This window comes from Triturus cristatus, chromosome 9 (assembly GCF_964204655.1).
Source record: "Triturus cristatus chromosome 9, aTriCri1.1, whole genome shotgun sequence".
Classification (NCBI taxonomy): domain Eukaryota; kingdom Metazoa; phylum Chordata; class Amphibia; order Caudata; family Salamandridae; genus Triturus; species Triturus cristatus.
Genome location: NC_140592.1, coordinates 1102373207 through 1102397129, shown reverse-complemented (window position 1 = coordinate 1102397129; position 23923 = coordinate 1102373207). Strand labels below are relative to the sequence as shown.

The following is a 23923-nucleotide window of genomic DNA, read 5'->3' as shown; positions in this document are numbered from 1 at the left end:
TAAACACCCTTTACCACCTCCTGCCCCTGAATCCTACAAAAAGCCTTTCCTCCGTTTAGTACTACCTGCCTCTAATCACTAAAACACCCTTGTCAAAAATTACCTGAGAGGGGTAAGTTCCTACCTCACATAGTAATCACAGTTCTTGTTACAAGGGACAGTCACTAATAAGACCTGAGGTCACCCCCTGGTCATTATTGCACAGAGCAGATGGGCTTAACTTAGAGGCAATGTGTAAAGTATTTATGCAGTACTAAAACAGTAATAAAGTTGAAATGCAAAACAATAAAAATCCCAAAATAAATTAGAAAAATAGAGGAAAATGTAGTAAACAAAAATATACCACCATGACAAAAATCCAATAAGGGGAACCGGAGATATGAGTTTTTTACGTATTAAGTAAAAATAGCACCATGAAGCCCAAGTGCCAATGATAGTCAATAGTTATGGTAGGCAGAGACCTAGACGCAACTTGATGCTGACCACAATGGAGCACAGGTCAGATGCACCAACCAGGTTTGTCCTGTCAAAGATTTTATCTTCTGACTTCAGTTTTGCAAGTCCCAATCCACCACAGGAGTACCCTTCTAAATCCCCACAGGATACCAGGGAAGGAATTTAAAGATACACGAGCTGCCAGGCAGAGCCCACTCCAGGTTGAGATGCTGGACAGTTGCAGGAAAGACCTCTTTGACCTTGTTGTATCCCTGTAGCTTTTACAGGAGGTCAGCCTTATGACCCTTGGAGTCCACTTCTTTGTCTTGGTACACGAGGGAGCAGGTCTAGTCCTTCAGGGCTCTTCTCAGGTCTCAGACAGCAGGTTCTGCCCTTTCCTGATCTTCCACAGGTCAAGGAGTGTTCTGAAGTGTTTTTCTGGAGATTTCACATTTATGCCTTGCTCAAGTGTGGGTGAGAATGATCTCAGAGGATGCCCCAACCAATGAGGTAAAGTTACCAGGGCTAAACCTACACACTTTGGGCATTTTCAAGATGGCTAAAGTCTTCAGCCTCACTAAACCTGGGCCCTGAGGTTTAGGGGTGTGTGTAGTGAATGTGCTATGGTATACCAGTGTCCTCCTACATCTAAGACAAAAATCCAGTTTTAGGCAGTTTCGTTACCCCATCAAACGCAGAGACTGAAGTCTGATAAAATCAAAGCTCGGATTTCAGCAACCAGACATTAGATACTCACAACATGTTTTGGCATTCTGTTTCTCTTCTTTGTTTTGCACCCCAAATGTTATATGTTAAACCCTCAGTGAACCTATCAAGCAGGAAGTGACATTCAAGCATGATTTGACACTCTAATATCAAAGAAGATTCTCACAGCTTCACCCCAGTGTTCTCTCTAAACCACTTCTTGGGCAGCTCTTTGGTGCCTAGCTGACTAGAAGGACAAACAGGGAGGCAGGCCCTGTTGTGAGCTATATCTGCCTGTGACTGTGGAGGACCCTGATAAAATATTTATTAAGGTCCTTGCGCGGACAACCCTTTGAAGTGCACCCAAGGACCCAGACACAATTCTGTCAAGGGGATGACAATACATCCCCACACCCATGGCTCATTGTTCCTGTCCTTGGAGCAGACACTTCTCACCACAAGGGGAGCCACCAAGCTGCCAGGTGACTGTTGAATACTCACAGAAAGACCTCCAGAGACTATAGGCAGATAAAATGCAATTTTTCAAGAGTATCTTTTCCATACTAGTTAAACAAAATTCGACTTTACCATTAAATTGGATTTGGTTTAACTAGTAAAAAGAGTCCTTGAAATATTTCTGTAGCTATGACTAATCTGGAATTAGTATTATAAGGTTTTATAATGTAATCCTGTGTTTCTCTATGGAAGCAACCAGCCTTGTTACGGAGAAAATAGCTTTTATGATTTTCACTGGTAGAACATATGGAATACTGAACTTCTAAATATCCTACTTTTAAGTACCATGCACTATACCCTGTGAGCAATGAGGCCAACCGTAGGGGTGACTTATTAATATCAAAAAGGAAGATTTAGGCCTGCTAAAAAGGTTTAGTTTGACAGGCCGAATTGGCAGTTTAAAACAGCACAACGAGGCTTCAGTGGCAAGCCTGGAAGCATGCTTTACTCTGTCACTGGAGTAGTTACCACAATGAGTGCTGCAGCCGACTGGTGACATTTAACTTACAGGCCCTAGAAGACTGTAGGAACCGTATATTAGGGACTTATAGGTAAGGTAAATATTCCAATCAGGAGTATACCAATGGTATCATGTTGAAAGAATGAGCACAAGCATTTTATCACTGGTTATCAGGGGTAAAGTACATAGAGTTCAGCAAAAAGGCCAAAAAGAAAATTGGGGTGGCCCTGCCGAAAGGGCAAATTTCCAACACCTCCTAACTTCCTTTTCCTATAACTGTCCATTGAAACCTAAAATACCCTTAATGTCAAATTATCACTACCCACAACTGGATCATAAAACCCCTTTAAAACCCTTAGCACCCAGCACTCTTGCTCACGTCTGAATGCTAAAAATACCTTTACTGGTCTTACTATCCTCTTTCTTAACCCACACCAGAACCCTAAAACCTCTTTAAAAGCCTTATCACCCAAACCCCTTATAAATAGATTTTTTTTTCACATGTAATGTAATTACTTTGCAGAAGTTAATTACTTAGCAGAATGTAGATAAACCTGTAAATGACAATAAAACATACTTTATTTTTTGTAAATCTTGTTTATTGGCATTTATAGAATGATCGAGATTGCACTCAACACAGTTACACATTCATAGCAAGAGCATCTTGTAATATATTGTATTCGCCAGTTTCTTTTTACAGTACATTATCTACGCATCTCTGGGACAGAACATATATTGCCATCACAACCTCTTTTTCAGGACTATTTATCTTCAGAGTGACCATCCCCTCTGTCCAATGCGATGATAAGATAGTCTCTCACTATGGCAATATACTCGATAGGGAATGATCGGGCCTTTTATCAACACTGGTCATCTTGGATGCGTAGATATTCCAGAAGCATAAGTCTGCTATACAAACCACTTGTTCAATAATTGCATAAGAGAAAATAAAAGCCATATGAAGAAAAGGGAAAAACAAAAGAGACAAATTCCATATCTACAAAAAAAAAGGAAACATACAACTACAACTATCGATGAACTGCCAGGGGTCTTCGATCAGCACAAACATCTGCCATAAGTTAACCAACTCTACTTTGAGGCCAAGCGGTACCCAAAGATGGGGGGAGGGGGAAGGGGAATAAGAGGGAGAGAAAGCCAATAAAGCTCCAAACCAACAGGGGCTACACCTAGTCCATAATTCAATCAGTTGTGCATCTGAATTGTGGCCTGGTAGAGGAGGGCCAGACTCCTTCCGCTCTCCAAGAACCTCGACATACCCACTCATCCCTCAACAGTCACCCAGCCTTTAAAGTGCGTGTGCCTCTCCCAGCCCTTCAGAATCGGTCAAATTAGTGTGTGAGGTCTGTTCATGTGCGTTCCGTGTGTCCCATGCCTTCACTATGTCCGCCCAAGGTTCTGCAAGTGTTTTACGCCGCTTTGTAATCTCATCTTCTTTGATCAAAGCCTTTCCTTCTGCTCCAGCCCAGGCGACATCATCCTCCCAGTTCACCTCTAAAGGAGTCTGCTTCGCTTTCCACCTAAGAGGTATTATCCTCTTAGCCAAGAGGAAGGCCAGATCTATGAAACTATGCCCCAGTCTTTTGGATTTGGGTCTTGGGAATAGGCCTAAGTGGCAAACCTCTGGGGAGCACGTCAGATTCCGAGACAAAATCCTGTTAATCGTATCCACAATCTTGGGCCAATAATCTTTAAGCCCAGGACAGGCTCAAACCATGTGGTCAAAATCAGCATCCCTTTGTGAACATCTGGCATAGGCCTGGTCTTCACTACCATATACCACTTTCAGCCTGTGTGGGGTAAGATAGGTTCTATGTATCATATTGAATTGCATCAGCTTAAAAGCTGCATTCCTGGACACCTTTTTTGGGCCACCTAGAACCCTTTTCCACTCCCTCTTGGTGAGCTGCCTGTTCAAGGTACCCTCCCACTTCTCTTGCAGGCGAGGTAATGGTCGATGTGTTATTTCCATTATTGCCAGAGAGAGCCATTTCACCAGGTGTCCCGCCGTGCCCAGCACCACCATTGCCTGAAGAGCCGCATGGGGGACCGGTTCTTTCACATCTGGCCCCCATAGTTATACCAGTGCCCCCGTATCTTGCAGTAGTTCAGAAGCTGCCCCGGTGGTAACTCGTGGTATTCCAGAAATTCATCTAACTGGGGTAATTCTCCATCACTATAACAGTCTCCAACCGTCTGTATTCCCGTATCTTCCCAGCCCTGCCGCTGCGGAAGGGGGGGACTCATTCCTACCTGTGGGAACCTCGCAAGGGAGATACTTGGTGCATACAGCGGCACATCTTTGGATCGTGCCGTACATCTATCCCAGCACTTCACCGCCACCGAAAGTAACGTTCCCATATGCTTGATCCACTGGTGACGATTGAGCATCCTAGAAAGCAATACCACTTGTGTGGTGCCAGTGGGCAGTGACAAAGTGTCTAATCCTCTCCCATCGAGCCACCTGGCCATCCACTGAAGCGGGGGGCCCCCCAATCTTCCTCCCGCAAGCGGAAGCCGCAAAGTCTGCAGAGATTTTCTATTGCGCCCACCATCCCACACCAGGTCCCTTAATATCGCACCCAAGGTCTTAAACCAGCTCTTTGGTATTACTACCGGTAAATTACAAAAATAGTATAGGAGTCATGGTAACACCATCAGCGCCACCCTAGCCATAACTGGGAGTTTGAGCGTGCGCCAAAAGGCCACGTTCATCTATAGGGCTCTCAAGGCACTACCCAGGTTCCCTTCAAAAAGGTCCACCTGAGTATGGTAAATCTGGATCCCCAGGTATTTAAAGGAGACCGATGCACATTCCAGGTCCAGCGGAAGAGTCAGAGGTCTAGCAAGGGCAGGACGCAACGGGAACACATAGGTCTTCCTCTTATTAAGAAGTAATCCTGAAAGCTCAGCAAATTCTTCTGACATACGTAACACTAATTGGATCCTGCTAGCCCCATCCTGTAGGTAAATTAGGACATTGTCCGCATATAGAGATACTATATGGTGGGTTCCGTCAAAAGCCAGTCCTAGTCTCTCAGCTTCTTGCCTACCTCGTTCTGCCAACGGTTCCATTGCTAAAGCAAAAAAGCAGTGGCGACAGGGGGCATCCCTAGCAGGTTCCCCTATTGATGGAGTAAGAGGCCAACACTGTGCTGCCTGTGCGCACTCAAGCTCTAGGATTTTCATTCAGGAGGCGAACCCAATTTAACCACCCTACTCCCATCTGCATCTTCCCCATTACTGGCAGTAAAAATTTCCAGCGGAGAGAATCAAAGGCCTTTTCCAGGTCCACTGCCACCACCACCGCGTCAGGGTAATCATCTCCCAGGTCTTTATGAAACAGGACACAATATAGTCTCCGCAAGATATTGAATGTGGAACGTGAGGGGAAAAAAATGCCTATGTCAGTATGGACCAATCGCTGCATATGCGGTAAGAGCCTGTTTGCCAATGCTCTGCTCAAAATTTTAAAATCCCCGTTTAACATTGCCAAAGGCCTAAATTCCATGACCTCTGCATGATCTTTCCTGGTCTTTGGCAAGGGATTCACCAGTGCTTCTCTAATGGTGGGCGGTAGCTGCTTCTCCTTGAGCGCAGCCTTATACATCAGCTCCAACCTCGGGGCCAATATATCCACAAAGGCCGCATAAAATTCAGCCAGAAGGCCATCAGGCCCAGGTGTTTATCCCTGCGCCATTTCCCTGGTAGCTGCCCTGATTTTGTTCACCTTAACTGGTAACTCCAGCGAGTCCTGTGAGTCCCGGTCCAGTCCCTGTAACCGCAGCCCATCTAAAAATGCCAGTAATTTGTCTCCCTCGTTAATTTCCGATGGCCCATAGAGTTTCTCATCGTACTCCCGGAAAGCATCATTAATGGCTCTCGGAGAGCAGAGAACTTGTCCATCTACGTCCATAATACTAGGAATTGGAGCTCCCCTACCTTCCGGTCTGTTCAACCAGGCCAACAGCCTCCCTGACTTGCCTCCCTCTTCATGTTGCTTAGCTTGGTAAACTCGAAAATCTAGTGCCCGTACCCTATCCCACATGGTATTGTAAAGGCTCCTCGCACCCGCTAATTTGCTCTGTACCTCAGTCCCTTTCTCTACCTATCTAATGCCAGAATCTGAGCTTCCAGTTCTTCTAGTTCTCGGGTAATCTCTCGTCTAGCTCCCACCAACTGTCCCAAGCATTGTCCCCTGGCTACCACTTTAAATGTAACCCATTCCACCAAGGGGGAACTAGCAGTACCTTGGTTCTCAGCAAAATAGGTGACTAGCGCTGCAGAGAGAAGTGGCCTAAATCCATCATCTTCCAACAGGGCAGGGTCCAACCTCCACATTGGGATTGAAGCCCTCTCAGGAGTAGGGGCAAATCGTAACAGTAAGGAACGGTGGTCCGAAAGACATCTACCCAGGTATTCAGCCCCAGGCAGCATCGGGCCAGGTTATCGGAACAAAGAAACATATCTAATCGAGTGTGCAAATCATATAGGTGGGAGTAGTAGGAGTATTCTCTCTGCTGTGCATTATAAAGTCTCCAGACGTCTGTTAAGTCCCACCCGCAGTCCAGTTCCTGAGTCCCCTAGCTATAGCGCCAGCGAGTGCACCCCGCAGTGGGGGAGTGGATCTATCCCATCCTATGTCGTAAACACAATTAATGTCTCCTCCCAGTATCAGATCCTGATGTGCCACCACTGCTAGTGTTCCAGAAAGCCGTTCCAGGAAGGGGATCTGGTCGCGGTTTGGTGCATATATACTTCCCAATGGTATTTCCCTGCCCTTCAATTTGCCCTTGATCATCACAAATCTTCCGTCTGCATCTATTATTTTCTGGGAGAGCTGGAAGGGGACCCCGGGCCTGATCCACACAAGCACCCCCCTTGCGAAAGCCGAATAAGTAGTTGCGAATAGTTACCCTCTCCACGTCCGTCTCAACCTGGTTACCCCATTTATGTTAAATGGGTCTCTTGCAGCATTACCACATGCGCTACCCCGCGTCTGATATAGCTTAGGATACTGTAACGCTTGGTAGGCGAACCCATACACCAAACATTCCAAGTGAGGAGTTTAAACTCCTCAGCCTGACTGGTATTTTGTGTCATCAATCAGCACAGTGCCCCACCAAGCACCTCCCCCAGAGCGTCAGCTGGCTGAATAATCCCAGAACTCCTGGCATGTTACAACAAACCCAACAATTCAACTTTGGGGAGAGGATGTGTTCCATCGGCTAAACTGCCGACTTTGGTGCTGGAAACCAGACTTCGGGCCTCGAGGTCGCGTCCACATCCTGTGATTCTGGGCAAATCACTTAATCGCCCCGTGCCTGAATGTGTAATGTAAATACGGTGCTCATGTAAAGCGCTCCAATACCTTCGGGTCGAGTGTGCTATATAAATATGCAAAAAAACCCCAAAAAAAACAACAGTCAGCTGCCCAAATCCGCAAGAAGATTGCAATATACTAAACTACAGGAAGTAGTTAAGTCCCAAAGCTGCTAGCTCAAGGGCCTATAAGGGAGCGTGACTATCTCAACTAATGCCCAACAAGATACAAATACGCATCTTAGGCGCCTCAGCCTAGATTGGCCGTTCCACCCCGTGCCCAGGAGCACCTCCCGGCCACCCACCCCAATCCCTCTTTAAATACTCCCGCTGTGAGGAAGAAAGATCAGGTCAGGAGTATGACCACTCGACTTAATAGAGCAGACGAGGAAAGGATATAGGGGAAAGAAAGAGATCACCAGACACAAATCACATTAACCCATCTGCAGTTTGAGGAGTCACAACAGGTAAACAGACGCTGCCACTACACGACGTGTCTGAATCTGAACCATCAGTTCCTCGCTTTGACCCTGAACCTCTCACCGATGACAATCTCCTGCTTTGCATCATGACTGCAACTGCCTTTAGCAGCTCTGCTCTCTCCATTGCTGTTCGTGACGGGCTCAGCCTCTTTGCAGTCCTCCGCTGTTGACGTCTCCGCAATATCTTCCTAGGGTCTCTGGCTCTGTTCGATTGTCCCACTCTCTGTTGCTTGGTTTGACCTTCTGTTTTATAGGCCTCAATCCACTCCCAGGCTGACTTGGGGTCCTCGCAGAAGTGGGTTGTCCCCTCCAGCATGATCTTGAGGCAGGCCGGGAACATCAGAGAATATTGGATCCCCTCCTCTCGCAGGGCCTTCTTTTCTTCAAGGAACGAGGTACGGCATCTCTGGACCTCAAGTGTATAATCAGGGAACAATGACACCTTATTGTTCTCAACTGTGTACAGCCCCTCCAAGCACGTACTTTGCAACAACAGATCTCTGTCTCGGAAGTGAAGCAGTCTGGCCACCACAGGGCGCTGCGGCCTCCCCGGTGCCAGCAGTCTAGCGGGCACACAGTGAGCTCTTTCCAGGGCATAGAACTGAGACAGGCCCTCGGGCGCCACCACCTCACAAAGCCATGCCCCCAGGTATTTGACCATGTCCTGGCCTTCCACTCCTTCTGGAAAACCTAGGATCCTCACGTTGTTTCTCCGGTTTCGCACTTCTGTGTCTTCTGCTCGCCGCTCTAGTACATTAACCCTATTGGATAGTTCTCTGACCTGCTCAGTCAAAGCCTGCTGTGCTGGGGCAAGAAAATCCAGTGTCGATTCAGTTTGCTTCACTCTGTCTGCCAATTTAGCGTGCTCTGCCCTTAACAGGCCCAGGCCCACCGCAGCTGTGCTAATGTCTTGATGTCGCTTAGGTATCGGCGATAGACTCCAAGATTTTGGTCAGTTGGTGGTGCAAAGGCACCTCCGGCGATCCTCCTCCCGAATCTTTTAGCACTGGGTCAAGCGCACTGTCTTCTTGTTCCGGGGGGGGGGGTCCCGCCTGCTTTCCCTTGGGCTTCCCCATTGCCAGTGCGATCAGGTCTCCAGCTACTGATCTAGTGCGCCATTCTCTGGGCGGCCAGGGATCTGCCGCCATTGTCTCAGCCCCACACCACTCCAGCATAGGGACAATTTCCTCTGTACTGCCGTTGGATTTTTCTAGCGATGGCTCGACCTGCTACAGCCCAGCCAGCCACCAGGCGTGGTCGTTAACGTCAACCCCTAGGGCCTCGCGCGAACAGCACCCGGGTCAGGCCATGCCGCTCCCATAGAGGGTCCCCACTGCAGTAGGCTGTTCCACCCTACAACAAGTTGCAACCAAGCTGTGCTCAGGTCTCAGATCAGTTGTCCATCCAGAGACCCATGGCTCACCAGGGAGCAGAAAGTAGCTGGGTGACCTCCAGGGGACAGCACCAATAGTGTCTTAATATGGCTGCACGATCGATACAGGGGGTAGGCCAGTGGGCACTTATTGGGACTGGGACGGCCCCCGTAACAGTCAGCTTTCGCTTCGTAGTGAGTCACAGTAGGTGTAGGTATCTTCCCAGCTCATCACCAGAAAGACCTATGACCAAATACCACCAAATCCACAGCGTGGCAGAGAACCGCGCGGGGCAGCAATCTCAGAAGAGGCTTCTTCAAGATTCAAACCGCCTCAGTTGCCCACAAACTGTGTGGCCGCGGGTCAGCATGGTAATCCTCCAATTGAGAGTGCCCCAAAACCCTCAGTGAACAACAGTATCCTGAGCAGGTATGTTAATTGCGGGCACGCCCCAGCCGCACCTCCACAAAGTCACACAGCTGGACGGCCACAAGGTCGCAACACAGCAGGCAACAGTACATACCCTCAATCCGTGCACAGAGAGCGCAGCAGGGAAGAGGGTGTTGGCCGCCAACAGTTTCAGCCCGCTGTAGTCTCTTGCAGGCTTGTGTAGGCTCAGCCCTTTCTTTCCCACAATGTCGGCTTCGCTACTCCTAAACACCTGGCCTCCCAAGTGCGACTGAGGGACTCACCTCTACAATCCGGGGCTGTCCCTGAATGCCTCCACACACCTCCAGTATTGCTCTCTATCGTGCCACAACGCAGGGGCCAAGGAGGTCCCGAGCAACGAGCTCCCAACGGCAGTGTGGCTCTCTCGGCCGCTGTTGTGCGGAGGGTGCCGGCTGCACATCTTCCCCCAATCCACATCCACCACCAACGGGAGGATACGCCAGACTTTCCGATCCCAGTCTAGCAACAGAAACACAAAGGAGATCGAGTAGTCACCTAGGGATGTTGTGCTGAACCGCCAATGGTTCGGGTAACGTGCAATATCGTCCGATCAAAGTTCGGAGTAAGCCTCTGAATCCCCCGCACCTTCCGCCCTTGGGGTCTGTAGCACTCCACATGCAATGGCGTCTGTCTCTGGGGATGCAACCCCACCTGACACCCCCCTCTGTCCGGGGTCCGCAGGCTCCCCTGACCGGGCTTCAGCTCACTGACGCTGTTTTCGGGCTCCGGTGACAGCAGCCCGTCTGTTGCAGCCTGATTTCCGCTTCGGTCTCCGGCCTCCTCTTCAGACGCTGCTCCGTCACTTTCTCAGGCCACCATTTTACCAGAACACTGTCTGCCCCGCATCGCCCAAGTGCTGCACTCTGCTCCCCTCACAATCTCCAAGGGATGAAAATTGGGTCTTTCGTAGCTGTGGCAGGCCGGGCACTCCAAGGCGCGCCCCCGGGCACGGGCGGATTCCCTGCAGATCAGAATAATTAAAGAGGCTGGTGCAGAGCTCTCAACTCACGCGTCCACCATCATCGGCTCTCCACAATAAAACATACTTGCACTCTGTAATTATATGCTTGCCTTTCTATTTCACTTCAAAAGTATGTGATTGTATATGTTCATCTCAATCTGTGGCTCACAGAACACGGGCAATTTCGATATGGGTCAATCAAAAGTACCCAAAAGTGTCCCTATCCCCCCCAGAAATATAGGGCCTGATTACGAGGTAGTGGGAAACTTTCCGCCCGACACCATCTCGGATTCGGGAGCAACCGACCTGCTGTCGGCGGTTCCGACCGACTGATTATGATGCGACCGAACACGGTCTGAGTCACATTGTTTTCTATTGGAGCATGTGTTCTGACCAACAACACAGGCTCCAATGGGGAAATGGGGTGTGTGTGGAAAACCCTGCACCCTGTCGTGGGCACCCCATGGTGCCTGCCACACAGTGCAGGGTTTTACAGGGGGGTCCCTTAGGTACCCCCTCGGCCCCCAACTAGAAGCCACAGGATGAAGGGGCCATGCAAGGGACCCGAAAGTCACTCTCTGACAGCCTTCCCATGTCGGACAGGCTGACTCGGAAAGGCTGTTGGAAATCGGCATCGTAATTGCACGTTCGGAATCGCTGTCCATAAAGGTGTATGATGCGGTTCCGACTGGCACGAATTCTCCGAGAGCCAGTCAGAACTGATTCGGAGTAACCCCACTGTTTACCTTCCGACTGAGAGCATCGTAATCCGTCGAGTGGATTGTAAACCGACCAAGTCCATCGGAAGGGTTCTGACATGGTCAAGGAGATTCCGACTGTCAGGAGGAGGCTTTCCACCTGACATCGTAATACGCCCCTAAGTGTCTCCTACACCCCTGTCTTCGTCTCAAAATCCTGTGATTCTGGGCAAATCACACAATCTCCCCTGTGCCTAAAAGAATTAATGTGAATTTGTGTAATGTAACCAGTGCCCATGATAAGTGCTCCAAAACTTTCTATCGTCGAGTTTGTTCAATAATAAAAAAGTGAAAAAAATACAAAATGGTACGTCAATCACAGCATGAACAGCGGATGGGCACTAATTAAAATAATAAATCTGTGATTAGTCTGTGTGGCACAGACAGAAAAGGAAGTGATGCACGTAGGTCAATAAGTAGCAGCTAAAACAAGTGGCAATGATTCCAACGAATGAAGGGACTGCAAGCCCTTTATTGTAAACAATGCCTTTCCCTGCAGACAGCGCATGCGCTATCGGCACGCTAGACCTACAAATGATTAGCCAACCGTTATTTTATTTGACATTGCTTTTGCATTTGTTTACTCACAGCTTAACTATTCTGGTTCTGCCAATGAATACTCATGTGCATGCTCATTTGAGTAAACACAAATGTCACTGTCACATGGCGGGTCATTTCTAATTTTGATTGATTTGCAAGGCTATGGGTGGAACACTAAAGAGTGATACATTAGATTTATAAAACAAAAAATATCACTTTTGCTCTGTGAAGAATAAAGCATAAAAATTTGTTTTTTTTTTATCTTCTAGGTGCTGCTGCTACCATGCTGGCATTTCCAGTAGTATGTTTTCTTCTTGCCAACCTGTAAGTGTTTCCTTGAGTTCTGAAAATATTGTAAAATCAAACATTTTTATGGAGTTTACAGTTTGGGAAGCAAAAACAATGTTATCTGCATTTTAGTTGTATGTCTTTTTAAAAGTGTGGATCTACAAACTGAAATGTAAAAGACAAACCCCTAGAATATATGCAGCTTAGTCACCCAGCATGACATTAGCAGGCTATTTCAAACCAGTGTGTACTCATTAAAGCTTTGTGCATATTCTGCTATAGCAGCAAATCTTTTTTTAGGTCAGACAATATGTGAGAGGCCCTCTCATCATCCAGAACTAAGTAGACACAGATATTGTCGGTTCCCTCCCATTAACAAGCATGCTGCAGGGTCTCCACAGTATTCTACATAACCATCATCCATCATTAAAGTTGTAGAAAAATCTAAATGATTTGAAGTGCAAACATAAAAACTGGGAACCAGCAGGAATTATCTTATCTTAGATCAGAAACCATTAATGTGTAATATAAAAAATTGTCAAACAATGGGCTAGACCAAACTCATTCAATGCTCACATTGCCCAAAACCTACGAAAGTTAACTTCAAAATAATTTAGCAAGGGCATGGGTAAAGAAAATAGTGGAATATATTATTAATCAAAATAGAGATCATACACAGAGGGGCACTAGTGTAGCTCTGAAAATTAGGATAGTATAATGTTTGATCGAGAGGGAAGCACAGACCTATGCATATGAGTTTATTTAATAATTATGAAGCAATTTGATATTCAAACGAGCTTGCTGTTGAGGGATTAGCGCCTAATTTTCATAGGAAATCAGACATATGGACTGGACATAAACTTAAGCAGATGTTCCACTACAATCTTTAGACTGGAAGATTTCCCTTCAATAGCTGGAAAAAGTGACTTGGTTCATTTACCACACACTGTTACAATACAACCCTTATTTTTTGCTCTCTTTATTTATACTTGCTTATTTGTTCAGTATAGTACTAATGCTTGCTGCACAATGGGAAAAAGTCCAGTCAGCCACCAACACAAGTAATGCTGGGTGAGCTGCAAAGGCTATGAATCTGAAAACCCATTTAATTAGAACAAACATTCATGATTTAGTGGATAAACAACTACGTAATTGAATACTTACTAAAGAGCAGTTATGTTAATAGTTTCCGTATATGAGCCACAGTGTATTTCCAGGAATTGTGCTGCTTGAGTCAATCAAGTTAAACAGCACAATGTTTTTAATTTTTAATTAGATTTTTTACTGCATTCAGTAACTACGACCCTTGCATACTAAATGTTTAAAAAAAAGTATTAGTATAAGAGTGGGGAAAGAGCATATGGAAGATAGATTAGTGTGAGAAGATTCAAGTGTTTGGCAACCCAAAAAGTTGAAAAGAGTGTGGTGGATAGGGCGCAAATGGTGATGGTATAGAGAAGGCTGTAGAAGCTTATTTTTGCAAGAGAGTGAAGGCACAGAGTGCAAGGGGGCATCAATGCACAAAGTGACTTACAAAGAACCTGAACCATCACTTCTGTGTCCCATGGGTAATAGCATATCAAGTATGCCATGAACCCTGGTGCAAGCAAGGGAAATGGCCTCTTTAACTGCTGTTCGGAGAGTAAAATACAGCACTGGCAAGGTTCAATGGGTCCCCGTGGGATTTGGAGCCCAGTACCACTGCACCTGCTGCACCAGTGGTAGCTATGCCCCTGCCCTTGGGTACCACAAAGTCCTTTGCCTTATATAGAGCCAGTGAAGCTGTTAAAGAATAGGTGGAATACGAGAGTGCAAGTTTGTTCCTGGCACCAGTCAGGCACTGTAGTATGTAGTTGCTGCAGCTGTATCAACAAATATTGTGTCAGTTCCAAATATAGGCATTTGCAATTAAGTGCTTTCCTGAAATGAACACTGTGACAAAAAAGATCTTCTCATACTCAGGTAAAAGTGGAAGGATTTTCTTCCGAATATTAAGCTAGTAGTGCAGGTTTTGCTCATTGTTCTGATGTATGTCTCAATATTAAGTTCATCATGTCGTTCAACACACCCGTTTGTGAATGACTAAGAAGGTCGTAGGAGCAGAAAAACTGACAATTGTCATGTCGAAGCCAGGTGATTATGTATCACAAAAAAGGTGTGGTCATGTGTTAGACCTGTCAGCCCTTTGGGTGGTCCCTCCTCATCATTATTTATTTTGTCCCACTTTTGCCTCAAACCCTGTTGTAATTTTTCCTTTTTGGGAACCACCAGACTTTTTAGTGTTGATGCAGGGTCAGGGAGCCATTTTCCCTACCCCTGGAACTTCTGTCTGAGGGCCTGAGACACAAAATGGTGGCCTCCCATTGTCACCTGTGACATCACCAGAATACACTAGAGGTTTCTAGAACCTTCTGCAACATTCTAGAACCCTGGGATAGAGGGAGGCAGTTTAGAATGTTGTGAAGCCATCTCAGGTTGACAGTTGGCAGTTGGCACTTGACTGGAGAGGAGAGAGGACAGAGATTCAGAAGGAGGAAGGAGTGAGGCAGCAGGGGTGGAAACCAGTGCTTGGAGTGGGGTCCAGAAACCCACCCTTGATGCTAGTCCCTACTGACCAAGCCCAGCCTAGAGCCCTGTGTGGGACCAAGACCAGAAAAACCATCTTAAGGACCTGAACATTGTGAACAGTCCTTACAAAGGAAGAACAGCAAGTTCCTGACCTGTACAGCAGTGTCCTCCTGGAGTCCTGACGTCGAGTAGCCTGGAGACCTGGAGCCCGAGGTGGAGAAGCGGCGCTGACAGAAAGCAGACGTCGTACCCGGAGCCGCCAGAGGTCGAGAGAGGGCGCCGACGGAGGTCGTGGAGAGTCACCGGAGGTCGAGTAGGAAGTCACCTGAGGTCGAGGTGAGGCGTCGACGGGGGAGTGAAGTCCGCCCTCCGGAGTCGCCGGAAACCAAGGTGAAGCGCGTAGGAGGTCGGGAGTGGAGATCGCACTCCGGAGTCGCCTGAGGTCGAGGTGAAGCGCGCAAGAGGTCGGGAGTGGAGATCGCACTCCGGAGTCGCGGGAACCCGAGGTGCAGCCGACGGAGGTCGGGAGTGGAGGTCGCACTCTGGAGACACCCGGAAGCGGGGAGACCGTGACCCTGTGACGCCGGAACACGACATCGAGCCAAGGCCGCCCAGCGACATCGATCCGGAGCCGCCTCACGGCATCGACCCGGCGTCAGGTAAAGCAGATCGACGCGACATCGAACCGAGGCCGCCCAGCGACATCGATCCGGAACCGCCAGACGGCATCGACACGGCGTCAAGTGAAACAGATCGACGCGACATCGAACCGGAGCCGTCCAGCGACGTCGACCCGGCGCCGAGCGGAGCCGATCATCGTGAAAAGGGCAGTAAGTGGTAGAAAGGGCATCTGAAGCCCTGTGGAGCCCTAAAAGACCCTTCTAGGGGCTAGAGGGGTGTTAGAACCAGCCTGGGAGTGCCAGGGGTGAACTGAGACTGGTGTAGTGACCTCTGTGAGGGGTTGTGTATTGTGGGGGAGCCAGATCCATAGGTTACCCTTATTCTACCTCAGTTCAGGACCAGCCTTGACCAATCTAGGTGGGACACCCCCCATGTCATCCAAATGACCACAAGCTGTACTTGGGCATAGTGAAACCAGACTACCTCATAAATGTGATCTGATTTGCAATTGTTATTGATTGCTTATATTATTTATTGAAGGTGTTGTATTTATTGTCTGACAGTATTTATTTGCCCTCTGTATTTATTGCACCTATATTTATTCCTTGCCTATTTATGACCTGATCCTATTTATTGAAACCCCACTGTGGTATTATTTATTTAACCTGCTCATTCCAGGAAAAGTCTTATTGTATTGTATTGTATTGTACTCATTTTTATGAAACCTGCAACTAAGAGAAAAAGATAAAGACAAACTACTTCTTTCATAATTTTTACGGTGTAGTGTCGTTTTTGGAACGGATGAACGCATGGTTATTGTGAGGGTGTGACGTACGCTTAGCACGGTGCCTGACTTCCTGACCGCTCGAGCCAAGCTACCATTGTGCTGGGAACCTTGTGACTGCTAACCCGGTTGCCCGGTTTCCAACATAAAATTGGTGGCAGCGATGGGATTGAACTGTGCTTGCGTCCACTCGACAATAACTGTGGGTAGTCCATAGGCCTACACCGGGAGTTTTCTCCAAGCGGACTTCCTAATTTTGAGTTTTGTTTTTCCAAATTTACTTCTGGTGGTGGGAGGAGGTATTATAAAAGGTACCCCCCTGCATAGCTTCTGTAAGCAACTGTCTTCTATCCTGAGTGGGCAAAATGGAGTTTGTATTAGAGGATGTGGAAACCTACACTGTGGCCCAACTCAGAGAGTTTTGTGAGCGCGAGGGGGTGTTTTGTCCCCAAGGTGCAAAGAAGGGTGAACTCCAGACCAGCTTGAGGGCTTGGGGGGAGGCACGGCGAGAAAGTAAGGTTGAGAAGGAGGACAGGGATGGAGAGCCTGACAGCGAGGGGGCTGGTTTGTACCAACCTGAGGTGGGAGACCTAGTAGCGGGGCCCAGAACACCTTCAAGGAAGGGCAGCAGTGTCTCTAGCCACGGCTTATTAGAAGCAGAATTCACTGACCGGAGGGAGAAAAGACAGCTCACATGGGATTTGGCGAAGCTGGAGAATGAAAAAGAGGAACGGAGGATGGCTCACGAGTTGAGGCTCAGGGAGATAGATCTCCAGATCCTACGGGTCGGGGCACACACTGTTCCTAGTGGTGGCAGCGAAGAAAGAGAAGTCACCAGGGAATCCAAACCCTATTTGCCAAAAGACATAGTAGCTAGTTATAGTGCGGGTGATGATATCGCCAAGTGGCTAGCGGCCTATGAGATCTCATTAAGAGTCCATGGGGTTCCAGAGAAGTATTGGGGAGGGGGATTGTATAAATACATGCCTCCAGCTGGTAGGGATACACTATTGGCCCTAGAGCAGGATGAGCAGACCCACTACCCCACCATGAAAGTGGCGCTCGTGAGAAAGTTTGGACTAACACCCGAGAAGTACAGACAGAAGTTCCGGGGTAGCCACAAACTGGGCACACAGAATTGGGTGGATTTCCTGGACTATGCAAAGAAGGCATTAGAGGGTTGGATACAAGGCAGTGAGGTGAGGGACTACGAGGGGTTGTTTGATTTGATGTTGAAGGAACACCTGCTCGAAAAATGTTTCCCTGAACTGCGTCAACACCTGGTGGATAGCAAGCTGACCTATCCCCGGAAGCTTGCTGAGGAGGCGGACATTTGGGCTAGCACCCGGGTGTCCACAAGGGGGACCGGAGGGGACTCTCAAAAGACCGGACAGGGCGCCCCCCAGAAGAAAAAGGGGAAAAGAAAACGGAGTTCTCTAAAGGCCCCCAAAATAGTTCCCAAGGGAAGGGAACAGGATTCACCCCTAGGGCTAACCCACCCAGAAACCCTAATCCTGGCCAGAGTCAGCAGCCAAGGGTTGTCCATTGCTACGAGTGCAGTGGTGTAGGACACTATAAGGGAGATGTAAAGTGCCCGAAAAGACCACCCCCTCTTATCGGAGGAAAGGCCCCCGGAGTAGCTAGTGTAGTGCTCGGGGAGGAGATGCCTTTAGATAAGGGAAGAGAGTGGGTGGGTGTCACTTTAGTGTCCCTGGGAGAACGGGAGATGGTTCCTAAGATCCAGGTGCCCGCAAATACCACAAAGTATGGGCAGTGGGTCACCATCAACGGCCAAAGAGGGGAGGCTCTGAGAGACACAGGAGCCAGTATGACTATGGTCCGTAGCCAACTGGTGTCTCCAGAGCAGGTGATTCCCCATGTACTCCACCCTGCCGCGATGACTGACGGCAGAATGGGCCACTATCCGGTGGCCGAGGTTCCATTTGAATGGGAAGGGGTTGCAGGGTTACTTCGAGTTGCCGTAAGCCCTGCCTTGCCAGTCGATTGTCTGCTGGGGAATGACATGGAGCATAATGCTTGGAAGGAGGTGGAATACCGGACTCATGCTGAGATGCTGGGTACACCTGACTGGGCCTGCGTCAGCACAAGGTCTGCGACTACCTGGAGGGGGAGTTCGTTTAGGCGGGAGCCTGGAACAAAGGCACCGCCGGCTGCCAATCAAGGGAAGAACCGAGGACAGGAGAAGCCTGCCTTGGCATCCGCGCCCCGTGTGACGGATAGGCCACCGGAGGTGGTGGACCAGGAGTCCGCGGAGGGGGATGTTACCGAACTGGAGAACCTACCCATCCCGGCCGAGTGGCACGTGGAGGGAGGGCCGACCAGGGAGGAATTCTGCAAGGGCCAGAGGGAGTGTCCTACCCTTGTGAAACTGAAGCAAGCCATGTGCGAGGCCCGGGTCTTAAGGGCCCCAGATTTTTCCAAGGAGTTCATTGTCGAGACGGATGCATCGGAACATGGCATTGGGGCAGTGTTATCGCAACTCAATGAAGAGGGTCTGGATCAACCCGTGGTCTTCCTATCCCGGAGACTACTTCCCAGGTAACAGAAGTGGAGTGCAATAGAGCGTGAAGCCTTTGCAGTGGTATGGGCTCTGAAGAAGTTGCGGCCATACCTGTTTGGCTCGCACTTCCTAGTTCAGACCGACCACAGACCCCTTCGGTGGCTGATGCAGATGAAGGGGGAGAATCCCAAGTTGCTAAGGTGGTCTATCTCCCTACAGGGAATGGACTTTCAGGTGGAACATCGGCCTGGAGTGGACCACGCCAATGCAGACGGTCTCTCAAGGTATTTCCGCCTTAGTGATGAGAACTCCCAAGGGGTTGGGTAGCTCTCCCCACTTTCAGCTGGGGGGGACGCGTGTTAGACCTGTCAGCCCTTTGGGTGGTCCCTCCTCATCATTATTTATTTTGTCCCACTTTTGCCTCAAACCCTGTTGTAATTTTTCCTTTTTGGGAACCACCAGACTTTTTAGTGTTGATGCAGGGTCAGGGAGCCATTTTCCTTACCCCTGGAACTTCTGTCTGAGGGCCTGAGACACAAAATGGTGGCCACCCATTGTCACCTGTGACATCACCAGAATACACTAGAGGTTTCTAGAACCTTCTGCAACATTCTAGAACCCTGGGATAGAGGGAGGCAGTTTAGAATGTTGGGAAGCCATCTCAGGTTGACAGTTGGCAGTTGGCAGTTGGCACTTGACTGGAGAGGAGAGAGGACAGAGATTCAGAAGGAGGAAGGAGTGAGGCAGCAGGGGTGGAAACCAGTGCTTGGAGTGGGGTCCAGAAACCCACCCTTGATGCTAGTCCCTACTGACCAAGCCCAGCCTAGAGCCCTGTGTGGGACCACGACCAGAAAAACCATCTTAAGGACCTGAACATTGTGAACAGGCCTTACAAAGGAAGAACAGCAAGTTCCTGACCTGTACAGCAGTGTCCTCCTGGAGTCCTGATGTCGAGTAGCCTGGAGACCTGGAGCCCGAGGTGGAGAAGCGGCGCTGACAGAAAGCAGACGTCGTACCCGGAGCCGCCAGAGGTCGAGAGAGGGCGCCGACGGAGGTCGTGGAGAGTCACCGGAGGTCGAGTAGGAAGTCACCTGAGGTCGAGGTGAGGCGTCGACGGGGGAGTGAAGTCCGCCCTCCGGAGTCGCCGGAAACCAAGGTGAAGCGCGCAGGAGGTCGGGAGTGGAGATCGCACTCCGGAGTCGCCTGAGGTCGAGGTGAAGCGCGCAAGAGGTCGGGAGTGGAGATCGCACTCCGGAGTCGCCGGAACCCAAGGTGGAGCCGACGGAGGTCGGGAGTGTAGGTCGCACTCCGGAGACACCCGGAAGCGGGGAGACCGTGACCCTGTGACGCCGGAACACGACATCGAGCCAAGGCCGCCCAGCGACATCGATCCGGAGCCGCCTCACGGCATCGACCCGGCGTCAGGTAAAGCAGATCGACACGACATCGAACCGAGGCCGCCCAGCGACATCGATCCGGAACCGCCAGACGGCATCGACACAGCGTCAAGTGAAACAGATCGACGCGACATCGAACCGGAGCCGTCCAGCGATGTCGACCCGGCACCGAGCGGAGCCGATCATCGTGAAAAGGGCAGTAAGTGGTAGAAAGGGCATCTGAAGCCCTGTGGAGCGCTAAAAGACCATTCTAGGGGCTAGAGGGGTGTTAGAACCAGCCTGGGAGTGCCAGGGGTGAACTGAGACTGGTGTAGTGACCTCTGTGAGGGGTTGTGTATTGTGGGGGAGCCAGCTCCATAGGTTACCCTTATTCTACCTCAGTTCAGGCCCAGCCTTGACCAATCTAGGTGGGACACCCCCCATGTCATCCAAATGACCACAAGCTGTACTTGGGCATAGTGAAACCAGACTACCTCATAAATGTGATCTGATTTGCAATTGTTATTGATTGCTTATATTATTTATTGAAGGTGTTGTATTTATTGTCTGACAGTATTTATTTGCCCTCTGTATTTATTGCACCTATATTTATTCCTTGCCTATTTATGACCTGATCCTATTTATTGAAACCCCACTGTGGTATTATTTATTTAACCTGCTCATTCCAGGAAAAGTCTTATTGTATTGTATTGTATTGTACTCATTTTTATGAAACCTGCAACTAAGAGAAAAAGATAAAGACAAACTACTTCTTTCATAATTTTTACGGTGTAGTGTCGTTTTTGGAACGGATGAACGCATGGTTATTGTGAGGGTGTGACGTACGCTTAGCACGGTGCCTGACTTCCTGACCGCTCGAGCCAAGCTATCATTGTGCTGGGAACCTGGTGACTGCTAACCCGGTTGCCCGGTTTCCAACACACATGTCCGGCAGTAGGTGTCGGACGACACTTTCATTTGAGGCCAATAAAAGTGTGGGACAAGACGGGCAAAGGTCTTGTCTTGACCCGGGTGTCCACAAGGGGGACCGGAGGGGACTCTCAAAAGACCGGACAGGGCGCACCCCAGAAGAAAGAGGGAGGGGAAAAGAAAACGGAGTTCTCTAAAGGCCCCCAAAATAGTTCCCAAGGGAAGGGAGCAGGATTCACCCCTAGGGCTAACCCACCCAGAAACCCTAATCCTGGCCAGAGTCCCAGCCAAGGGTTGTCCATTGCTACGAGTGCGGTGGTGTAGGACACTATAAGGGAGATGTGAAGTGCCCGAAAAGACCACCCCCTCCCATCGGAGGAAAGACCCCCGGAGTAGCTAGTGTAGTGCTCGGGGAGGAGATGCCCTTAGATAAGGGAAGGGAGTGGGTGGGCGTCACTTTAGTGTCCCTGGGAGAACGGGAGATGGTTCCTAAGATCCAGGTGCCCGCAAATACCACAAAGTATGGGCAGTGGGTCACCATCAACGGCCAAAGAGTGGAGGCTCTGAGAGACACAGGAGCCAGTATGACTATGGTACGTAGCCAACTGGTGTCTCCAGAGCAGGTGATTCCCCATGTACTCCACCCTGCCGCGATGGCTGACGGCAGAATGGGCCACTATCCGGTGGCCGAGGTTCCATTTGAATGGGAAGGGGTTGCAGGGTTACTTCGAGTTGCCGTAAGCCCTGCCGTGCCAGTCGATTGTCTGCTGGGGAATGACATGGAGCATAATGCTTGGAAGGAGGTGGAATACCGGACTCATGCTGAGATGCTGGGTACACCTGACTGGGCCTGTGTCAGCACAAGGTCTGCGACTACCCGGAGGGGGAGTTCGTTTAGGCGGGAGCCTGGAACAAAGGCACCGCCGGCTGCCAATCAAGGGAAGAACCGAGGACAGGAGAAGCCTGCCTCGGCATCCGCGCCCCGTGAGACGGATAGGCCACCGGAGGAGGTGGACCAGGAGTCCGCGGAGGGGGATGTTACTGAACTGGAGGACCTACCCATCCCGGCCGAGTGGCACGTGGAGGGAGGGCCGACCAGGGAGGAATTCTGCAAGGGCCAGAGGGAGTGCCCTACCCTTGAGGGACTGAGGCGACAGGCCGAAGCCCAGGCAACAGGAAACGTTGAGGGGAACTATAATATTTACTGGGAGGATGGCTTCCTCTACAGTGAACCCAAGGCGCCCATGCACGGATCGTCACGGGCCTTGGTTGTCCCTCAACGTTACCGAGCCTTCCTTCTGGAATTGGCTCATGAGATCCCCTTGGCAGGACACCTGGGGCAAGACAAGACCTTTGCCCGTCTTGTCCCACACTTTTATTGGCCTCAAATGAAAGTGTCGTCCGACACCTACTGCCGGACATGTGTGTCTTGTCAAGCCAGTGGGAAAACAGGGGTGAAGCTGAAAGCTCCCCTGGAACCACTTCCTGTCGTTAGCACCCCCTTTGAAAGGGTGGGCGTTGACATTGTGGGTCCGTTGGATCCACCTACTACAGCTGGTCACAGGTTTATCCTGGTTCTGGTGGATCATGCCACACGGTACCCAGAGGCTATACCTCTGAGGACCATTACTGCACCTGTTGTGGCTAGGGCCCTGATGGGAATCTTTACCCGAGTGGGTTTTCCCAAGGAAGTTGTGTCCGACAGGGGGACCAACTTCATGTCAGCATACATGCGGGCCATGTGGAAGGAGTGTGGAGTGACCTACCGGTTCACCACTCCTTACCACCCCCAGACCAATGGTCTGGTGGAGAGGTTCAATAAAACCTTGAAAGGCATGATCAGAAGTCTGCCTGAAAGCCTGCGGAGGAAATGGGACGTCCTCCTACCCTGTCTACTGTTTTCTTACAGGGAAGTGCCACAGAAGGGAGTGGGCTTCAGCCCCTTCGAGCTTTTGTATGGGCACCCTGTACGTGGACCTCTCAGCCTGGTGAGAGACGGATGGGAAAGAACTCCCAGAAAGCTTCCCCAGGACGTGGTGAGCTACATGCTGGCCTTCCGGAGCCAAATGGCTAAGTTGTGGAAGCAAGCTTCTGACAACTTGGAAGCCAGCCAAGCAGTGATGAAGGCGTGGTATGACCACAATGCTCACCCAGTGGAGTTGGAGCCTGGCCAGAAGGTGTGGGTGATCGAACCAGGAGAGCTTAGCGCCCTCCAGGATCACTGGTCAGGACCCTTTGAGGTGTTGGAGAAGAAGGGTAAGGCTACCTACTTGGTGGACCTGAAGACCCCTCGTCAGCCCCTACGGGTGCTGCATGCCAACCGCCTCAAACCCCACCATGAGAGGCCCGAAGTCATATTGTTAATGGTGACTGACGGAGCAGAGGACGTGGAAAGCGAGCCTCTCCCTGACTTATTTGCGTCTCAAGAAAAGGATGGGTCGGTGGAGGGAGTGATTCTCTCCCCATCCCTAACTCCTGAACAGCAGGAGGACTGCCGCCAGGTCCTGGGGCAGTACTCTTCGTTGTTCTCCCTTGTTCCGGGTAGGACTCACCTGTGCGTCCATGACATGGACACAGGAGACAGCCCACCTGTGAAGTCAAAGATCTACCGGATGACAGACAAGGTGAAGGCCAGCATTCACAGTGAAGTCACTAAGATGCTGGAGCTAGGAGTAATTGGACCTTCCAGCAGCCCCTGGTCCAGTCCGGTGGTACTAGTACCAAAAGCTACACCACCGGGGGCCCAACCGGAACTGAGGTTCTGTGTGGACTACCGGGGACTGAACTCAGTGACCAAGACTGATGCTCATCCGAT

General features: G+C 49.8%; 1 protein-coding gene across 2 annotated transcripts in view; it reads left to right on the top strand.

The window, feature by feature from the left end:
- LOC146799437 (galectin-3-like) overlaps positions 1-23923 on the top strand; it is a 279550-nt gene that overhangs the window by 37631 nt on the left and 217996 nt on the right. For both annotated transcript variants that reach the window (XM_085627006.1, XM_085627007.1), the window contains one exon: positions 12290-12344. In XM_085627006.1, the coding sequence (XP_085483132.1) occupies positions 12304-12344 (41 nt within the window). In that variant the 5' untranslated portion in view covers positions 12290-12303. The remainder of the gene's footprint in view (positions 1-12289; positions 12345-23923) is intronic.